General features: G+C 39.5%; 2 protein-coding genes across 2 annotated transcripts in view; both read right to left on the bottom strand.

Annotated features, from left to right (window-relative positions):
* The window catches only part of LOC139984083 (uncharacterized), a 28,725-nt gene extending 24,444 nt beyond the window's left edge, over nt 1–4,281 (bottom strand). The window contains exons 1-5 of the mRNA XM_071997787.1: nt 3,828–4,281; nt 3,420–3,539; nt 2,548–2,757; nt 1,542–1,670; nt 377–496 (exon numbers count right to left, since the gene is read on the bottom strand). Coding sequence (XP_071853888.1) covers nt 377–496; nt 1,542–1,670; nt 2,548–2,757; nt 3,420–3,539; nt 3,828–4,281 — 1,033 coding nt within the window. The remainder of the gene's footprint in view (nt 1–376; nt 497–1,541; nt 1,671–2,547; nt 2,758–3,419; nt 3,540–3,827) is intronic.
* Nucleotides 4,282–4,327: 46 nt separating this feature from the next.
* LOC139980230 (uncharacterized) overlaps nt 4,328–20,589 on the bottom strand; it is a 50,967-nt gene continuing 34,705 nt past the window's right edge. Inside the window, exons 21-31 of the mRNA XM_071991758.1 lie at nt 13,142–14,119; nt 12,625–12,744; nt 11,928–12,137; nt 10,365–11,423; nt 9,848–9,967; nt 9,151–9,360; nt 7,589–8,647; nt 7,072–7,191; nt 6,375–6,584; nt 5,362–5,870; nt 4,328–4,339 (exon numbers count right to left, since the gene is read on the bottom strand). Of these exons, the coding sequence (XP_071847859.1) occupies nt 4,328–4,339; nt 5,362–5,870; nt 6,375–6,584; nt 7,072–7,191; nt 7,589–8,647; nt 9,151–9,360; nt 9,848–9,967; nt 10,365–11,423; nt 11,928–12,137; nt 12,625–12,744; nt 13,142–14,119 (4,607 nt within the window). The remainder of the gene's footprint in view (nt 4,340–5,361; nt 5,871–6,374; nt 6,585–7,071; nt 7,192–7,588; nt 8,648–9,150; nt 9,361–9,847; nt 9,968–10,364; nt 11,424–11,927; nt 12,138–12,624; nt 12,745–13,141; nt 14,120–20,589) is intronic.

Raw genomic sequence — 20,589 nt, 5'->3', positions numbered from 1 at the left:
GGAACAATTCTGATATGGATCACTTCATCATAAAGGTCTGTTAAATGACATTATTCTTTGCAAGTTCGAAATAATAGGTAAACTGTTTCTTTTCTTTACCATAAGATGAATCAGATGAAAGACCCGCACTGGTTATGGCGATCGTGCCTTTTCTGTCACTGCGCCTTCTCTTTGGCACAAACTCCCATTCACGTTTGTGACTCTCCCTCCCTCTCTATTTTCAAGAGACAACTTTAAACATTTCTGTTTGATCCCCCGTTTCTTTTTTTTTCCTACTTTTTAAAGCACTTTGAAATGCTGTATTAAGTGCTATATAAATCTAATCTATTATTATTACCATTTATTATTTATTTTTATTATTTATTAAAATACTCACGTAAAAGGTAGAATCCAGTGATGTTTGCTGTAGCACAAATTTCACCCTGATCGCAGATCTCCAACGGCACATTGTCTTCAGCACAAGTTGATTCATCCACACATTTGTAACATCCAAAAGCTTTGAAACAAAACAAAATGAAACACAGATCCATTGAGTTAAATAAAACTGGCAAATTTTAATAACTCTAGTAAAAATTTGGCAAAATGATAAAAACTCTTCAGAAGTTTGGATGATTTGAGAGTTCACAAGAAAAGTAATGAGGCAGGCCAATTTTTCTTGGTCCAACTTGTGACAAGCTTGATCAGGTTTCCATTAGCAACAAATGTGCTTTGGATAGCAAGAATCATATTGAACAGAATTATGGTATGACATGTCACAAAGCATAATGCTTTGATTACATAGCATCTGTAGCATCCTGACTGTGTACAATAACATAGCATTATGCAAGAATATTTTCTACTATGTTCTACCAGATAAATTACTATCCATATGTACAATTACAAGATTGATACGTACACATACCATTACAAAACTGATCCCCATACATACCATTACACAACTGATCCTCATACAAACAATTCCAAATTTGATCCCCATATATACGCTAACAAACTTGATCCCCAAATATACCTAACAAAATGTATCCCCATATATACATATATATAAATATATATATATACATATATATATATATATACATATTAACCATCACTAGCTAGTTTCTCCTACATAAACTTATAAATTGATCCCCATACACACAATTACAAACTTCATCCCACATGTACCAGTTCAAAATTGATTGCCATATATACAATTACAAACTTGATACCCAGATATACAAACAGAAAAATTGAGCCTTGTACAAACAATAACAAAATTGATTCGCATACACAAAATTACAACCTTGATCCCCACATTTACCAGTTCAAAATTGACCCCATACATACAATTACAAAATTGATCCCCATTCATACAATAAAAAAATTGATCCACACACACACAATTGCAAACTTGATCCCCACATGTACCAGTTTATAATTGATCCCATACATACCATTCCAAAACTGATCCCATACATACAAGTACTAAATTGATCCCCATACAAACAATTACAAAATTGATCCCCATACATTCAATTACAAATTTGATGTAAATCCCTTACCTTGAGTAGTGGGTGGTCTTGTAGTGACAGTAGTCGAGGCCACTGTTGTTGTTGCAGCTGTAGTGACCACCGTTGTGGTCTGAGGAGTCGTTGTCCTCAAAGTAGTCGTAGTTGGAACAGGAGTTGTGACTGAAATTTCAGTTTTAATTAAAGAAGGATAAAAACAAAACTTTTCTAATTAGCAGTAGTTGAGTTTAACAAAAAAATAACATTTGCTTATCCCCACATCAGTATTACACTCATACTAATACCACACGCAGCGTACAGTCTCTTATTGTGGTCCGTATTAATATTATGAATGTTTCCTCCTTTCGTAAGAACCTTGTTCACTCTTTCCCACGACCACTTGCCACTGACATCAATTATGTTCCATAGTTGATTATATAATCATATGTCCAACCATTTGAATACATTTTCTGGACAGGGCAAACATCACTTCACAAAATGACCTGTGATGACTGTAACTCGTTAATCAAGTGTCCGCTGAGGGGGGGGGGGTGGTCGGGGAATGGGGAATACTAAGTCCCAATTCGGACAATCATTTCTGAACATGGACAGTTGTATCTGTGTTGTCATGAAATGGATGTGTCCTAATGTCCTGATACTTAGAAATTTGTCCAAATAGGACAATAAGGGTTTGGCATGAACAGCTGTGCCCTGAAATGTACAGCTATATTTTGACACTGTAACTACTGTAAACATTTAAATTTGATGGCTTCAAACAATATAAATGGGTGATTTTCTAGCTTTTCTCATCTTGAATGTAATGTCTACGTTAACATACAAAAAAATGAGCAAAATGTTTGAAGAAAGAAAGAGCAATTAACAAGCTTATATGTGTCATAAATGAATCCATGTGCCCCCTTTTTCCTCTGGTTTGGTAAGTGCCTTCCAAAAGCAGGATTCATTTCTTATTTCATCATGTGACTTTGCACGAAATGCAAGCAATGAATTGATTATCATTAGAATGACTTTGCCTGCAACAGCACACTTCAGCTGATCTCACCTTCTTTCTCTTGAAGGAGGATCTCGCTATTGCAGAGGTCTGTCCGACAAAAGCAAACAGTGCCCTCTACCTCCAGTAACTCCAAACTGGTGGGAATGGACGATGCAAGGTCAAAGTAATCACGACCAGCCAAACAAACCGTCTCTGGAGATACAAGATTCTTGTTGAAGCATCCCCGAAAGACATCGTCGCTCGAGACAGTGAAGGAACCTTTCGAATGTGAAAAAGCAAGCATCGACAATTTCATTATTCTGGACTGATGAAGAACAGGAGAATCTGACAACCAAGTAATCACACATCGACAGTGTGAGCTATCAGCGGACATGTAGTAGTGCATAATAGTGTAGAACCACAAGAAGGGAATGACCTCAATTTTCTTTGAATACCATTTTTGAAAAGAGTGTAAATATTAGCTGCCTCAGAGCTAGTTGGGCGTTATCAGTATCAGATTTAGAAGGCTTGATCCTTACAAAGGTTTAACAAATGCATCAAGATCTGCTGGGAAGACATTGCAACAGAAATTTGGCTTATTATTGATCATTTTTCTACCTCTTTCAGAATTCATGACTTTCCAATTAGCTTGTCCATTCATGATTTTGCTTTGAAATGGTTAATGTGCTTGAATGAGACCATAAAATGTCTGTTTTGCTGTTACTGTTAGCTCAAAGTAATCAATGTTGTCTTAAGCAATTCTATAGCTGCGAGGACAAAGTTTAGTGGCTGGCTGATGAGCATCACCTATCCCACAATTTCGCTGTTCTGCTAGGGTGTAATGGTTCACTATCATAAGCATTAATAAACATGATATTCTGTGGGTAAATGTTAGTGAAATCACTGTTAGTAATACAGGCAAGAATTGCATAAAAACATACCCAAGCCAAAGGTTGCTGTAATATTTCTTGTGATGCAAATTTCGTTTGCATTACAAATCTGGAAAGGGACATTATCGCCAGAACACTGTTCCTCTCCCAGGCAAGTGTAGCAACGATAGGCTGTAATAAAGGTGATTAAGAAATAAGACAAATGTTTCTAGTGTTACCGGCAAGTGTTCTATTGCCGAACAATATCGAAGATCTTACAGGCAGTTTGGTTAACAAAAAAACAGCATAAATATTAACATATACAATAACAGAAGGATAATTAACAATAACTTATAGAAACTATTGACATCAAAAATGGTTTCTTGTAATAAAAGCCCAAACAATATGTTTTAAATCTTAATATACTATTACTAAATTTGTTATTACAAAAAAAGAGATGAAGGATTAAAATTCAAATACCTGAAGTAGTAGTACCATCAGTAACTGGATTGGCTGTTGTATCAGTAGACACAGCTGAGACAGGTGTTGAACCACTAACTGTAGATCCTTCTGTACCATCAGTAACTGGACTGGCTGGTGTATCAGTAGATACAGTTGAGACAGGTGTTGCTCCACTAGCTGTAGATCCTGCTGTTCCATCAGTAACTGGACTGGCTGGTGCAGTAGATACAGCTGAGACAGGTGTTGAACCACTAACTGAAGATCCTGCTGTACCATCAGTAACTGGACTGGCTGGTGTATCAGTAGACACAGCTGAGACAGGTGTTGAACCACTTACTGTAGTTCCTACTGTACCATCAGTAACTGGACTGGCAGGTGTATCAGTAGATACAGCTGAGACAGGTGTTGCTCCACTAACTGAAGATCCCGCTGTACCATCAGTTACTGGACTGGCTGGTGTATCAGTAGACATGGCTGAAACAGGTGTTGAACCACTTACTGTAGATCCTACTGTTCCATCAGTAACTGGACTGGCAGGTGTATCAGTAGAAACAGCTGAGACAGGTGTTGCTCCACTAACTGTAGATCCTGCTGTTCCATCAGTAACTGGACTGGCTGGTGTATCAGTAGACACAGCTGAGACAGGTGTTGCTCCACTAACTGTAGATCCTGCTGTACCATCAGTAACTGGACTGGCTGGTGTATCAGTAGATACAGCTGAGACAGGTGTTGCTCCACTAACTGTAGATCCTGCTGTACCATCAGTAACTGGACTGGCTGGTGTATCAGTAGATACAGCTGAGACAGGTGTTACTCCACTAACTGTAGATCCTGCTGTACCATCAGTAACTGGACTGGCTGATGTATCAGTAGACACAGCTGAGACAGGTGTTACTCCACTAACTGTAGATCCTGCTGTACCATCAGTAACTGGACTGGCTGATGTATCAGTAGACACAGCTGAGACAGGTGTTACTCCACTAACTGTAGATCCTGCTGTACCATCAGTAACTGGACTGGCTGGTGTATCAGTAGACACAGCTGAGACAGGTGTTACTCCACTAACTGTAGATCCTGCTGTACCATCAGTAACTGGACTGGCTGGTGGATCAGTAGACACAGCTGAGACAGGTGTTGCTCCACTAACTGTAGATCCTGCTGTACCATCAGTTACTGGACTGGCTGGTGCATCAGTAGACACAGCTGAGACAGGTGTTGCTCCACTAACTGTAGATCCTGCTGTACCATCAGTAACTGGACTGGCTGGTGCATCAGTAGACACAGCTGAGACAGGTGTTGCTCCACTAACTGTAGATCCTGCTGTACCATCAGTAACTGGACTGGCTGGTGTATCAGTAGATACAGCTGAGACAGGTGTTGCTCCACTAACTGTAGATCCTGCTGTACCATCAGTAACTGGACTGGCTGGTGTATCAGTAGATACAGCTGAGACAGGTGTTGCTCCACTAACTGTAGATCCTGCTGTACCATCAGTAACTGGACTGGCTGGTGTATCAGTAGATACAGCTGAGACAGGTGTTGCTCCACTAACTGTAGATCCTGCTGTACCATCAGTAACTGGACTGGCTGGTGTATCAGTAGATACAGCTGAGACAGGTGTTGCTCCACTAACTGTAGATCCTGCTGTACCATCAGTAACTGGACTGGCTGGTGTATCAGTAGATACAGCTGAGACAGGTGTTGCTCCACTAACTGTAGATCCTGCTGTTCCATCAGTAACTGGACTGGCTGGTGTATCAGTAGATACAGCTGAGACAGGTGTTGCTCCACTAACTGTAGATCCTGCTGTACCATCAGTAACTGGACTGGCTGGTGTATCAGTAGATACAGCTGAGACAGGTGTTGCTACACTAACTGTAGATCCTGCTGTACCATCAGTAACTGGACTGGCTGGTGTATCAGTAGATACAGCTGAGACAGGTGTTGCTCTACTAACTGTTGGTGACATATTTGATTGAGAATCTGTAGCACCATCAGGTGATATAGTTTCTGGTGTGGGAGGCGATGCCGTTGTAGACGTAACTGGACCTTGTGTTGTAGCTGGAGAGAGAAATAAAATGACATGTGTAAACTTTCATAACATATAGAATAGCAATGACTGATTCCACTTTTGAAGCTGTAAAAGTTAATCACTGATGACACTAATTTATGTTTCAGAAGCTTTTGTTCATTGTTTCATCTACAATTTATTCCTCAAACCTAAACTGTGTCCATGTGCATATTTGATGTAATATTCAGATTTATTTACCTTGATGTTAAACAACCTGAAGTTGCAATTTTACCTCACAAATGAAAACTGATTACAGGTAACATTATCCTTTCAATTATCATAGAAACTATGCCAAACATTGTACAATCTACAAGAAAATGGTCTCAACTATTCCTTAAACATTAAACAACCTTCCCCATAGAGGGTAAAAACAGACGCAGCACATCAAAAGTTGATCATGCAGAAAATAGACTATGACATGTTTATCTTTTTTTACAGCACAGTTTCGTAAATATTTTTTTTTTATACCAATACAGAACAATGGAAAGACTTACCTGGAAATTCTTTAGACACCTCTTCACTATTGCACAAGTCTGTATCACAGAAACAAACTCGTCCCTCCACATCGGTTACTGTCACCCCTGCGGGTAATGAACCCGCAGTGTCAAAGAAAGTAGATCCATTCACGCATCCATCCTTAACAGCTGTCAAGTCACTGGGGAAGCATCCTCGAAACAAATCATCCTGCGTTGACACTACAGGACCTTTGTGAGACAAAAATTAAATTTGCACCAAAAGGACTCTTTATCATTCCATCTAGCATTGGTTCCCGAAGACCAAAACTACTTGAAGAAATATCTGTGTAGAACTGTTTATTGGTGAATGCAGTGACTTAATTTATAGAAATTTCACTGTGGTTTAAACTTTTGTAGATAAAATATACATAGAAAGTTTAGTCTGAGCTAAATCAAGGATAGAAAAATCGATATTATCGGTTAGCTGCTTTGCTATTGATCTTAAATTACATCAGGTGTGTCATCATGATGAAAAAAAGGAAATTCTAAAAGCAAGCATTCTAATAAAAATAAGGAACATACTAAAGTGCGATACGATAGTCCTATCAGTGCATTTGATGCGTTATACAGTTTTAGTTAGATTCTCATGTACAGGCATGAGGTTGAAATGGCTAGGAATTGGTTGGAACATGAGAGACTCAAAAATAAGTCACAGTGTACATTTAGTCTAACTTACCAATTAAATAGGTAGCCGTCACGTTCCTTGTCAGGCAAATGGAATTGTCCGGGCAGGTTTCGAAGAGAAGTTCACTCTCTGTGCAAGATTCCTGATCAGAACATATGTAGCAACGCAAATCTGATGGTGGAAAAAAATACCAGCAAGTAATCTTCAAGATGTACAGTCTATACTGTTCTGTAGATGCTTTTCTATTAGAAAGTTCTATGTTATATAAACTTCATAAATAATGAAACCTGTGAGGGGTAGTGTGATTACTAATGACTAAAGATGGGATAGCTCAGTGGGTGCAGGAAATAACTCCTTCTGGCAAGCACAGTTTAATTTCAGTTACATCCATTCATTTTCTTGCTTTGTAAAACATTCTTGATAATTTCCTGTCCTGTGTTGGTTAAAAACACCTCTAATATCACAATTAATAAAAATAAATATAAAAAAAACATTTAGTATATCTAAACATTTCAATAAGCAGTTCCTAGGAAACAAATAAAGTTTAAGCAATAATTGCAAGAAGTACCTTGAACTTGTGTAGATGTCTCTGCCATCAATGTAGAACTCATCCTTCCGGTTGCACCACTTACTGTAGATCCAACTGTACCATCAGTAACTGGACTGGCTGGTGTATCAGTAGATACAGCTGAGACAGGTGTTGCTCCACTAACTGTAGATCCTGCTGTACCATCAGTAACTGGACTGGCTGGTGTATCAGTAGACACAGCTGAGACAGGTGTTGCTCCGCTAACTGTAGATCCTGCTGTACCATCAGTAACTAGACTAGCTGGTGTATCAGTAGATACAGCTGAGACAGGTGTTGCTCCACTAACTGTAGATCCTGCTGTACCATCAGTAACTGGACTGGCTGGTGTATCAGTAGACACAGCTGAGACAGGTGTTGAACCACTAACTGTAGATCCTGCTGTACCATCAGTAACTGGACTGGCTGGTGTATCAGTAGATACAGCTGAGACAGATGTTGCTCCACTAACTGTAGATCCTGCTGTACCATCAGTAACTGGACTGGCTGGTGTATCAGTAGATACAGCTGAGACAGGTGTTGCTCCACTAACTGTAGATCCTGCTGTACCATCAGTAACTGGACTGGCTGGTGTATCAGTAGACACAGCTGATACAGGTGTTGCTCCACTAACTGTAGATCCTGCTGTACCATCAGTAACTGGACTGGCTGGTGTATCAGTAGATACAGCTGACACAGGTGTTGCTCCACTAACTGTAGATCCTGCTGTACCATCAGTAACTGGACTGGCTGGTGTATCAGTAGATACAGCTGAGACAGGTATTGAACCACTAACTGTAGATCCTGCTCTACCATCAGTAACTGGACTGGCTGGTGTATCAGTAGATACAGCTGAGAAAGATGTTGCTCCACTAACTGTAGATCCTGCTGTACCATCAGTAACTGGACTGGCTGGTGTATCAGTAGATACAGCTGAGACAGGTGTTGCTCTACTAACTGTTGGTGACATATTTGATTGAGAATCTGTAGCACCATCAGGTGATATAGTTTCAGGTGTGGGAGGCGATGCCGTTGTAGACGTAACTGGACCTTGTGTTGTAGCTGGAGAGAGAAATAAAATGACATGTGTAAACTTTCATAACATATAGAATAGTAATGACTGATTCCACTTTTGAAGCTGTAAAAGTTAATCACTGATGACACTAATTTATGTTTCAGAAGCTTTTGTTCATTGTTTCATCTACAATTTATTCCTCAAACCTAAACTGTGTCCATGTGCATATTTGATGTAATATTCAGATTTATTTACCTTGATGTTAAACAACCTGAAGTTGCAATTATACCTCACAAATGAAAACTGATTACAGGTAACATTATCCTTTCAATTATCATAGAAACTATGCCAAACATTGTACAATCTACAAGAAAATGGTCTCAACTATTCCTTAAACATTAAACAACCTTCCCCATAGAGGGTAAAAACAGACGCAGCACATCAAAAGTTGATCATGCAGAAAATAGACTATGACATGTTTATCTTTTTTTACAGCACAGTTTCGTAAATATTTTTTTTTATACCAATACAGAACAATGGAAAGACTTACCTGGAAATTCTTTAGACACCTCTTCACTATTGCACAAGTCTGTATCACAGAAACAAACTCGTCCCTCCACATCGGTTACTGTCACCCCTGCGGGTAATGAACCCGCAGTGTCGAAGAAAGTAGATCCATTCACGCATCCATCCTTAACAGCTGTCAAGTCACTGGGGAAGCATCCTCGAAACAAATCATCCTGCGTTGACACTACAGGACCTTTGTGAGACAAAAATTAAATTTGCACCAAAAGGACTCTTTATCATTCCATCTAGCATTGGTTCCCGAAGATCAAAACTACTTGAAGAAATATCTGTGTAGAACTGTTTATTGGTGAATGCAGTGACTTAATTTATAGAAATTTCACTGTGGTTTAAACTTTTGTAGATAAAATATACATAGAAAGTTTAGTCTGAGCTAAATCAAGGATAGAAAAATCGATATTATCGGTTAGCTGCTTTGCTATTGATCTTAAATTACATCAGGTGTGTCATCATGATGAAAAAAAGGAAATTCTAAAAGCAAGCATTCTAATAAAAATAAGGAACATACTAAAGTGCGATACGATAGTCCTATCAGTGCATTTGATGCGTTATACAGTTTTAGTTAGATTCTCATGTACAGGCATGAGGTTGAAATGGCTAGGAATTGGTTGGAACATGAGAGACTCAAAAATAAGTCACAGTGTACATTTAGTCTAACTTACCAATTAAATAGGTAGCCGTCACGTTCCTTGTCAGGCAAATGGAATTGTCCGGGCAGGTTTCGAAGAGAAGTTCACTCTCTGTGCAAGATTCCTGATCAGAACATATGTAGCAACGCAAATCTGATGGTGGAAAAAAATACCAGCAAGTAATCTTCAAGATGTACAGTCTATGCTGTTCTGTAGATGCTTTTCTATTAGAAAGTTCTATGTTATATAAACTTCATAAATAATGAAACCTGTGAGGGGTAGTGTGATTACTAATGACTAAAGATGGGATAGCTCAGTGGGTGCAGGAAATAACTCCTTCTGGCAAGCACAGTTTAATTTCAGTTACATCCATTCATTTTCTTGCTTTGTAAAACATTCTTGATAATTTCCTGTCCTGTGTTGGTTAAAAACACCTCTAATATCACAATTAATAAAAATAAATATAAAAAAAACATTTAGTATATCTAAACATTTCAATAAGCAGTTCCTAGGAAACAAATAAAGTTTAAGCAATAATTGCAAGAAGTACCTTGAACTTGTGTAGATGTCTCTGCCATCAATGTAGAACTCATCCTTCCGGTTGCACCACTTACTGTAGATCCAACTGTACCATCAGTAACTGGACTGGCTGGTGTATCAGTAGATAGAGCTGAGACAGGTGTTGCTCCGCTAACTGTAGATCCTGCTGTACCATCAGTAACTAGACTAGCTGGTGTATCAGTAGATACAGCTGAGACAGGTGTTGCTCCACTAACTGTAGATCCTGCTGTACCATCAGTAACTGGACTGGCTGGTGTATCAGTAGACACAGCTGAGACAGGTGTTGAACCACTAACTGTAGATCCTGCTGTACCATCAGTAACTGGACTGGCTGGTGTATCAGTAGATACAGCTGAGACAGATGTTGCTCCACTAACTGTAGATCCTGCTGTACCATCAGTAACTGGACTGGCTGGTGTATCAGTAGATACAGCTGAGACAGGTGTTGCTCCACTAACTGTAGATCCTGCTGTACCATCAGTAACTGGACTGGCTGGTGTATCAGTAGATACAGCTGAGACAGGTGTTGCTCCACTAACTGTAGATCCTGCTGTACCATCAGTAACTGGACTGGCTGGTGTATCAGTAGACACAGCTGATACAGGTGTTGCTCCACTAACTGTAGATCCTGCTGTACCATCAGTAACTGGACTGGCTGGTGTATCAGTAGATACAGCTGACACAGGTGTTGCTCCACTAACTGTAGATCCTGCTGTACCATCAGTAACTGGACTGGCTGGTGTATCAGTAGATACAGCTGAGACAGGTATTGAACCACTAACTGTAGATCCTGCTGTACCATCAGTAACTGGACTGGCTGGTGTATCAGTAGATACAGCTGAGAAAGATGTTGCTCCACTAACTGTAGATCCTGCTGTACCATCAGTAACTGGACTGGCTGGTGTATCAGTAGATACAGCTGAGACAGGTGTTGCTCTACTAACTGTTGGTGACATATTTGATTGAGAATCTGTAGCACCATCAGGTGATATAGTTTCAGGTGTGGGAGGCGATGCCGTTGTAGACGTAACTGGACCTTGTGTTGTAGCTGGAGAGAGAAATAAAATGACATGTGTAAACTTTCATAACATATAGAATAGTAATGACTGATTCCACTTTTGAAGCTGTAAAAGTTAATCACTGATGACACTAATTTATGTTTCAGAAGCTTTTGTTCATTGTTTCATCTACCATTTATTCCTCAAACCTAAACTGTGTCCATGTGCATATTTGATGTAATATTCAGATTTATTTACCTTGATGTTAAACAACCTGAAGTTGCAATTATACCTCACAAATGAAAACTGATTACAGGTAACATTATCCTTTCAATTATCATAGAAACTATGCCAAACATTGTACAATCTACAAGAAAATGGTCTCAACTATTCCTTAAACATTAAACAACCTTCCCCATAGAGGGTAAAAACAGACGCAGCACATCAAAAGTTGATCATGCAGAAAATAGACTATGACATGTTTATCTTTTTTTACAGCACAGTTTCGTAAATATTTTTTTTTTATACCAATACAGAACAATGGAAAGACTTACCTGGAAATTCTTTAGACACCTCTTCACTATTGCACAAGTCTGTATCACAGAAACAAACTCGTCCCTCCACATCGGTTACTGTCACCCCTGCGGGTAATGAACCCGCAGTGTCGAAGAAAGTAGATCCATTCACGCATCCATCCTTAACAGCTGTCAAGTCACTGGGGAAGCATCCTCGAAACAAATCATCCTGCGTTGACACTACAGGACCTTTGTGAGACAAAAATTAAATTTGCACCAAAAGGACTCTTTATCATTCCATCTAGCATTGGTTCCCGAAGACCAAAACTACTTGAAGAAATATCTGTGTAGAACTGTTTATTGGTGAATGCAGTGACTTAATTTATAGAAATTTCACTGTGGTTTAAACTTTTGTAGATAAAATATACATAGAAAGTTTAGTCTGAGCTAAATCAAGGATAGAAAAATCGATATTATCGGTTAGCTGCTTTGCTATTGATCTTAAATTACATCAGGTGTGTCATCATGATGAAAAAAAGGAAATTCTAAAAGCAAGCATTCTAATAAAAATAAGGAACATACTAAAGTGCGATACGATAGTCCTATCAGTGCATTTGATGCGTTATACAGTTTTAGTTAGATTCTCATGTACAGGCATGAGGTTGAAATGGCTAGGAATTGGTTGGAACATGAGAGACTCAAAAATAAGTCACAGTGTACATTTAGTCTAACTTACCAATTAAATAGGTAGCCGTCACGTTCCTTGTCAGGCAAATGGAATTGTCCGGGCAGGTTTCGAAGAGAAGTTCACTCTCTGTGCAAGATTCCTGATCAGAACATATGTAGCAACGCAAATCTGATGGTGGAAAAAAATACCAGCAAGTAATCTTCAAGATGTACAGTCTATACTGTTCTGTAGATGCTTTTCTATTAGAAAGTTCTATGTTATATAAACTTCATAAATAATGAAACCTGTGAGGGGTAGTGTGATTACTAATGACTAAAGATGGGATAGCTCAGTGGGTGCAGGAAATAACTCCTTCTGGCAAGCACAGTTTAATTTCAGTTACATCCATTCATTTTCTTGCTTTGTAAAACATTCTTGATAATTTCCTGTCCTGTGTTGGTTAAAAACACCTCTAATATCACAATTAATAAAAATAAATATAAAAAAAACATTTAGTATATCTAAACATTTCAATAAGCAGTTCCTAGGAAACAAATAAAGTTTAAGCAATAATTGCAAGAAGTACCTTGAACTTGTGTAGATGTCTCTGCCATCAATGTAGAACTCATCCTTCCGGTTGCACCACTAACTGTAGATCCAACTGTACCATCAGTAACTGGACTGGCTGGTGTATCAGTAGATAGAGCTGAGACAGGTGTTGCTCCGCTAACTGTAGATCCTGCTGTACCATCAGTAACTAGACTAGCTGGTGTATCAGTAGATACAGCTGAGACAGGTGTTGCTCCACTAACTGTAGATCCTGCTGTACCATCAGTAACTGGACTGGCTGGTGTATCAGTAGATACAGCTGAGACAGATGTTGCTCCACTAACTGTAGATCCTGCTGTACCATCAGTAACTGGACTGGCTGGTGTATCAGTAGATACAGCTGAGACAGGTGTTGCTCCACTAACTGTAGATCCTGCTGTACCATCAGTAACTGGACTGGCTGGTGTATCAGTAGATACAGCTGAGACAGGTGTTGCTCCACTAACTGTAGATCCTGCTGTACCATCAGTAACTGGACTGGCTGGTGTATCAGTAGACACAGCTGATACAGGTGTTGCTCCACTAACTGTAGATCCTGCTGTACCATCAGTAACTGGACTGGCTGGTGTATCAGTAGATACAGCTGACACAGGTGTTGCTCCACTCACTGTAGATCCTGCTGTACCATCAGTAACTGGACTGGCTGGTGTATCAGTAGATACAGCTGAGACAGGTGTTGAACCACTAACTGTAGATCCTGCTGTACCATCAGTAACTGGACTGGCTGGTGTATCAGTAGATACAGCTGAGAAAGATGTTGCTCCACTAACTGTAGATCCTGCTGTACCATCAGTAACTGGACTGGCTGGTGTATCAGTAGATACAGCTGAGACAGGTGTTGCTCTACTAACTGTTGGTGACATATTTGATTGAGAATCTGTAGCACCATCAGGTGATATAGTTTCAGGTGTGGGAGGCGATGCCGTTGTAGACGTAACTGGACCTTGTGTTGTAGCTGGAGAGAGAAATAAAATGACATGTGTAAACTTTCATAACATATAGAATAGTAATGACTGATTCCACTTTTGAAGCTGTAAAAGTTAATCACTGATGACACTAATTTATGTTTCAGAAGCTTTTGTTCATTGTTTCATCTACAATTTATTCCTCAAACCTAAACTGTGTCCATGTGCATATTTGATGTAATATTCAGATTTATTTACCTTGATGTTAAACAACCTGAAGTTGCAATTATACCTCACAAATGAAAACTGATTACAGGTAACATTATCCTTTCAATTATCATAGAAACTATGCCAAACATTGTACAATCTACAAGAAAATGGTCTCAACTATTCCTTAAACATTAAACAACCTTCCCCATAGAGGGTAAAAACAGACGCAGCACATCAAAAGTTGATCATGCAGAAAATAGACTATGACATGTTTATCTTTTTTTACAGCACAGTTTCGTAAATATTTTTTTTTTATACCAATACAGAACAATGGAAAGACTTACCTGGAAATTCTTTAGACACCTCTTCACTATTGCACAAGTCTGTATCACAGAAACAAACTCGTCCCTCCACATCGGTTACTGTCACCCCTGCGGGTAATGAACCCGCAGTGTCGAAGAAAGTAGATCCATTCACGCATCCATCCTTAACAGCTGTCAAGTCACTGGGGAAGCATCCTCGAAACAAATCATCCTGCGTTGACACTACAGGACCTTTGTGAGAAAAAAATTAAATTTGCACCAAAAGGACTCTTTATCATTCCATCTAGCATTGGTTCCCGAAGACCAAAACTACTTGAAGAAATATCTGTGTAGAACTGTTTATTGGTGAATGCAGTGACTTAATTTATAGAAATTTCACTGTGGTTTAAACTTTTGTAGATAAAATATACATAGAAAGTTTAGTCTGAGCTAAATCAAGGATAGAAAAATCGATATTATCGGTTAGCTGCTTTGCTATTGATCTTAAATTACATCAGGTGTGTCATCATGATGAAAAAAAGGAAATTCTAAAAGCAAGCATTCTAATAAAAATAAGGAACATACTAAAGTGCCATACGATAGTCCTATCAGTGCATTTGATGCGTTATACAGTTTTAGTTAGATTCTCATGTACAGGCATGAGGTTGAAATGGCTAGGAATTGGTTGGAACATGAGAGACTCAAAAATAAGTCACAGTGTACATTTAGTCTAACTTACCAATTAAATAGGTAGCCGTCACGTTCCTTGTCAGGCAAATGGAATTGTCCGGGCAGGTTTCGAAGAGAAGTTCACTCTCTGAGCAAGATTCCTGATCAGAACATATGTAGCAACGCAAATCTGATGGTGGAAAAAAATGCCAGCAAGTAATCTTCAAGATGTACGGTCCATACTGTTTTGTAGATGCTTTTCTATTAGAAAGTTCTATTTCATATAAACTTCATAAATAATGAAACCTGTGAGGGGTAGTGTGATTACCAATGACTAAAGATCAGATAGCTCAGTGGGTGCAGGAAATTACTCCTTCTGGCAAGCACAGTTTAATTTCAGTTACATCCATTCATTTTCTTGCTTTGTAAAACATTCTTGATAATTTCCTGTCCTGTGTTGGTTAAAAACACCTCTAATATCACAATTAATAAAAATAAATATCAAAAAACATTTAGTATATCTAAACATTTCAATAGGCAGTTCCTAGGAAACAAATAAAGTTTAAGCAATAATTGCAAGAAGTACCTTGAACTTGTGTAGATGTCTCTGCCATCAATGTAGAACTCATCCTTCCGGTTGCACCACTTACTGTAGATCCAACTGTACCATCAGTAACTGGACTGGCTGGTGTATCAGTAGATACAGCTGAGAGAGGTGTTGCTCCACTAACTGTAGATCCTGCTGTACCATCAGTAACTGGACTGGCTGGTGTATCAGAAGATACAGCTGAGACAGGTGTTGAACCACTAACTGTAGATCCTGCTGTACCATCAGTAACTGGGCTGGCTGGTGTATCAGTAGATACAGCTGAGACAGGTGTTGCTCCACTAACTGAAGATCCTGCTGTAACATCAGTAACTGGACTGGCTGGTGTATCAGTAGATACAGCTGAGACAGGTGTTGCTCCACTAACTGTAGATCCTGCTGTAACATCAGTAACTGGACTGGCTGGTGTATCAGTAGATACAGCTGAGACAGGTGTTGCTCCACTAACTGTAGATCCTGCTGTACCATCAGTAACTGGACTGGCTGGTGTATCAGTAGATACAGCTGAGACAGCTGTTGCTCCACTAACTGTAGATCCTGCTGTACCATCAGTAACTGGACTGGCTGGTGTATCAGTAGATAAAGCTGAGACAGGTGTTGCTCCACTTATTGTAGATCCTGCTGTACCATCAGTAACTGGAATGGCTGGTGTATCAGTAGATACCGCTGAGACAGGTGTTGCTCCACTAACTGTAGATCCTGCTGTGCCATCAGTAACTGGACTGGCTGGTGTATCAGTAGATAAAGCTGAGACAGGTGTTGCTCCACTAACTGTAGATCCTGCTGTACCATCAGTAACTGGACTGGCTGATGTATCAGTAGATACAGCTGAGACAGGTGTTGCTCCACTTACTGTTGGTGACAGATTTGATTGAGAATCTGTAGCACCATCAGGTGATATAGTTTCAGGTGTGGGAGGAGATGACATTGTAGAAGTAACTGGAACTTGTGTTGTAGCTGGAGAGAGAAAACAAATGAAATGTGTCAACTCTCATAACAGATAAAAATGGCATGCCTGATTCCACTTTTGAAGCTGGTAAAATGATAAAGTGATGACACTCATTAATGTTTCAGATGCGTACATTCATTGTTTTAGAATCTACAATTTATTTCTCAAATCTAGACTGTGTCCATCAAGATATGAATAATTGATGTAATATTCAGATTTGTTAACGATAATGCTTAACAACATGAAGTTCCAATTGCAGCTCACAATTAAAACTGATTACAGGTAACATGATCTTTTCAATTAGCAAAGAAATTATGCTAAACCATTGTACAAGCTACAAGAAAATGGTCCCAAAATCTTCCTTTAACAAACTTCCCTCTTTTAAAAGTAAACATAAAATGGCAACGGTAACAGCTGTGTCATGTCAGAAAAGCCCTGCAGTTGTCTGGTACAAACAGAGCCAGCACATCAAAAGTTGATCATGCAGAACATAAACTATGACATGTTTATCTTTTGTAAATAGTTATTGTTTATTTCAATACAGAACAATGGAAGACTAGTTTTTGTTTATTTCAATACATAACAATGGAAAGACTCAAAACTTACCTGGAATCTCTCTGGACACCTCTTCAATATTGCACAAGTCTGTATCACAGAAACAAACTCGTCCCTCCACATCGGTTACTGTCACCCCTGCGGGTAATGAACCCGCAGTGTCGAAGAAAGTAGATCCATTCACGCATCCATCCTTAACAGCTGTCAAGTCACTGGGGAAGCATCCTCGAAACAAATCATCCTGCGTTGACACTACAGGACCTTTGTGAGACAAAAATTAAATTTGCACCAAAAGGACTCTTTATCATTCCATCTAGTATTGGTTCCCGAAGACCAAAACTACTTGTGTAGAAATATCTGTATAGCACTGTTTATTGGTAAAAGCAGTGACTTAATTTATGGAAATTTCACTGTGGTTTAAATTTTTGTAGATAAAATATACATAGAAAGTTTAGTCTGAGCTAAATCAAGGATAGAAAAATCAATATTATTGGATAGCTGCTTTGCTGTTGATCTTAAATTACAACAGGTGTGTCATCATTTTTAAAAAAGCATAAATTCTTGGGAGCAAGAATTCTAAAAAAATAGGAACATACTTAAGTGTGATACGATAGTCCTATCAGTGCTTTTGCGTTATACAGTTTTAGTTACAATTTCATGTACAGACATGAGGTTGAAATGGCTAGGAGTTTGTTGAAACATGAGAGACTCAAAAATTAGTCACATTGTATACTTAGTCTAGCTTACCAATTGAAGAGGTAGCCGTCACGTTCCTTGTCAGGCAAATGGAATTGTCCGGGCAGGTTTCGAAGAGAAGTTCACTCTCTGTGCAAGATTCCTGATCAAAACATATGTAGCAACGCAAATCTGATGGTGGAAAAAAATGGCAGCGAGTAATCTTCAAGATGTACAGTCCATACTGTTCTGTAGATGCTTTTCTCTTAGAAAGTTCTATTTTATATAAACTTCATAAATAATGAAACCTGTGAGGGGTAGTGTGATTACCAATGACTAAAGATGGGATAGCTCAGTGGGTGCAGGAAATAACTCCTTCTTCTGGCGAGCAGAGTTTTATTTCAGTTACATCTATTCATTTTCTTGCTGTGTAAAACATTCTTGATAATTTCCTGTCCTGTTTTGTTTTAAAAACAACTCTAATATCACCATTAATAAAAAATATATACTTAAAAAAAAAAAACATTTTATCTTCTTAAAACTCTATACAAATCATAAAACTCTATACAAATCATAATCATTAGGAACGATAAGTGTATCTAAACATTTCAATACACAGTTCCTACGAACCAGATCAAGTTTAAGCAATAATTGCAAGAAATACCTTGAAGTTGAGTAGAAGTCTCTGCCATCAATGTAGAACTCATCCTTCCGGTTGCACCACTAACTGTAGATCCTGCTGTACCATCAGTAACTGGACTGGCTGGTGTATCAGTAGATACAGCTGAGACAGGTGTTGCTCCACTAACTGTAGATCCTGCTGTACCATCAGTAACTGGACTGGCTGGTGTATCAGTAGATACAGCTGAGACAGGTGTTGCTCCACTAACTGTAGATCCTGCTGTAACATCAGTAACTGGACTGGCTGGTGTATCAGTAGATACAGCTGAGACAGGTGTTGCTCCACTAACTGTAGATCCTGCTGTAACATCAGTAACTGGACTGGCTGGTGTATCAGTAGATAGAGCTGAGACAGGTGTTGCTACACTAACTGTAGATCCTGCTGTACCATCAGTGACTGGACTGGCTGGTGTATCAGTAGACACAGCTGAGACAGGTGTTGCTCCACTAACTGTAGATCCTGCTGTACCATCAGTAACTGGACTGGCTGGTGTATCAGTAGATACAGCTGAGACAGGTGTTGCTCCACTAACTGTAGATCCTGCTGTAACATCAGTAACTGGACTGGCTGGTGTATCAGTAGACACAGCTGAGACAGGTGTTGCTCCACTAACTGTAGATCCTGCTGTACCATCAGTAACTGGACTGGCTGGTGTATCAGTAGATACAGCTGAGACAGGTGTTGCTACACTAACTGTAGATCCTGCTGTACCATCAGTAACTGGACTGGCTGGTGTTTCAGTAGATACAACTGAGACAGGTGTTGCTACACTAACTGTAGATCCTGCTGTACCATCAGTAACTGGACTGGCTGGTGTATCAGTAGATACAGCTGAGACAGGTGTTGCTCCACTAACTGTAGATCCTGCTGTACCATCAGTAACTGGACTGGCTGGTGTATCAGTAGATACAGGTGAGACAGGTGTTGCTCCACTAACAGTAGATCCTGCTGTAACATCAGTAACTGGACTGGCTGGTGTATCAGTAGATACAGCTGAGACAGGTGTTGCTACACTAACTGTAGATCCTGCTGTACCATCAGTAACTGGACTGGCTGGTGTATCAGTAGATACAGCTGAGACAGGTGTTGCTCCACTAACTGTAGATCCTGCTGTGCCATCAGTAACTGGACTGGCTGGTGTATCAGTAGATAAAGCTGAGACAGGTGTTGCTCCACTAACTGTAGATCCTGCTGTACCATCAGTAATTGGACTGGCTGGTGTATCAGTAGACACAGCTGAGACAGGTGTTGCTCCACTAACTGTTGATCCTGCTGTACCATCAGTAGCTGGACTGGCTGGTGTATCAGTAGATATAGCTGAGACAGGTGTTGAACCACTAACTGTAGATCCTGCTGTACCACCAGTAACTGGACTGGCTGATGTATCAGTAGATACAGCTGAGACAGGTGTTGCTCCACTAACTGTAGATCCTGCTGTACCACCAGTAACTGGACTGGCTGGTGTATCAGTAGATACAGCTGAGACAGGTGTTGCTCCACTAACAGTAGATCCTGCTGTACCATCAGTAACTGGACTGGCTGGTGTATCAGTAGATATAGCTGAGACAGGTGTTGCTCCACTAACTGTAGATCCTGCTGTACCACCAGTAACTGGACTGGCTGATGTATCAGTAGATACAGCTGAGAAAGGTGTTGCTCCACTAACTGTAGATCCTGCTGTACCATCAGTAACTGGACTGGCTGGTGTATCAGTAGATACAGCTGAGAAAGGTGTTGCTCCACTTACTGTTGGTGACAGATTTGATTGAGAATCTGTAGCACCATCAGGTGATATAGTTTCAGGTGTGGGAGGAGATGCTGTTATAGACGTAACTGGACCTTGTGTTGTAGCTGGAGAGAGAAATAAAATG

Source organism: Apostichopus japonicus, chromosome 2 (assembly GCF_037975245.1).
Source record: "Apostichopus japonicus isolate 1M-3 chromosome 2, ASM3797524v1, whole genome shotgun sequence".
Taxonomy (NCBI): domain Eukaryota; kingdom Metazoa; phylum Echinodermata; class Holothuroidea; order Aspidochirotida; family Stichopodidae; genus Apostichopus; species Apostichopus japonicus.
This window is presented reverse-complemented; position numbering and strand designations above follow the sequence as displayed.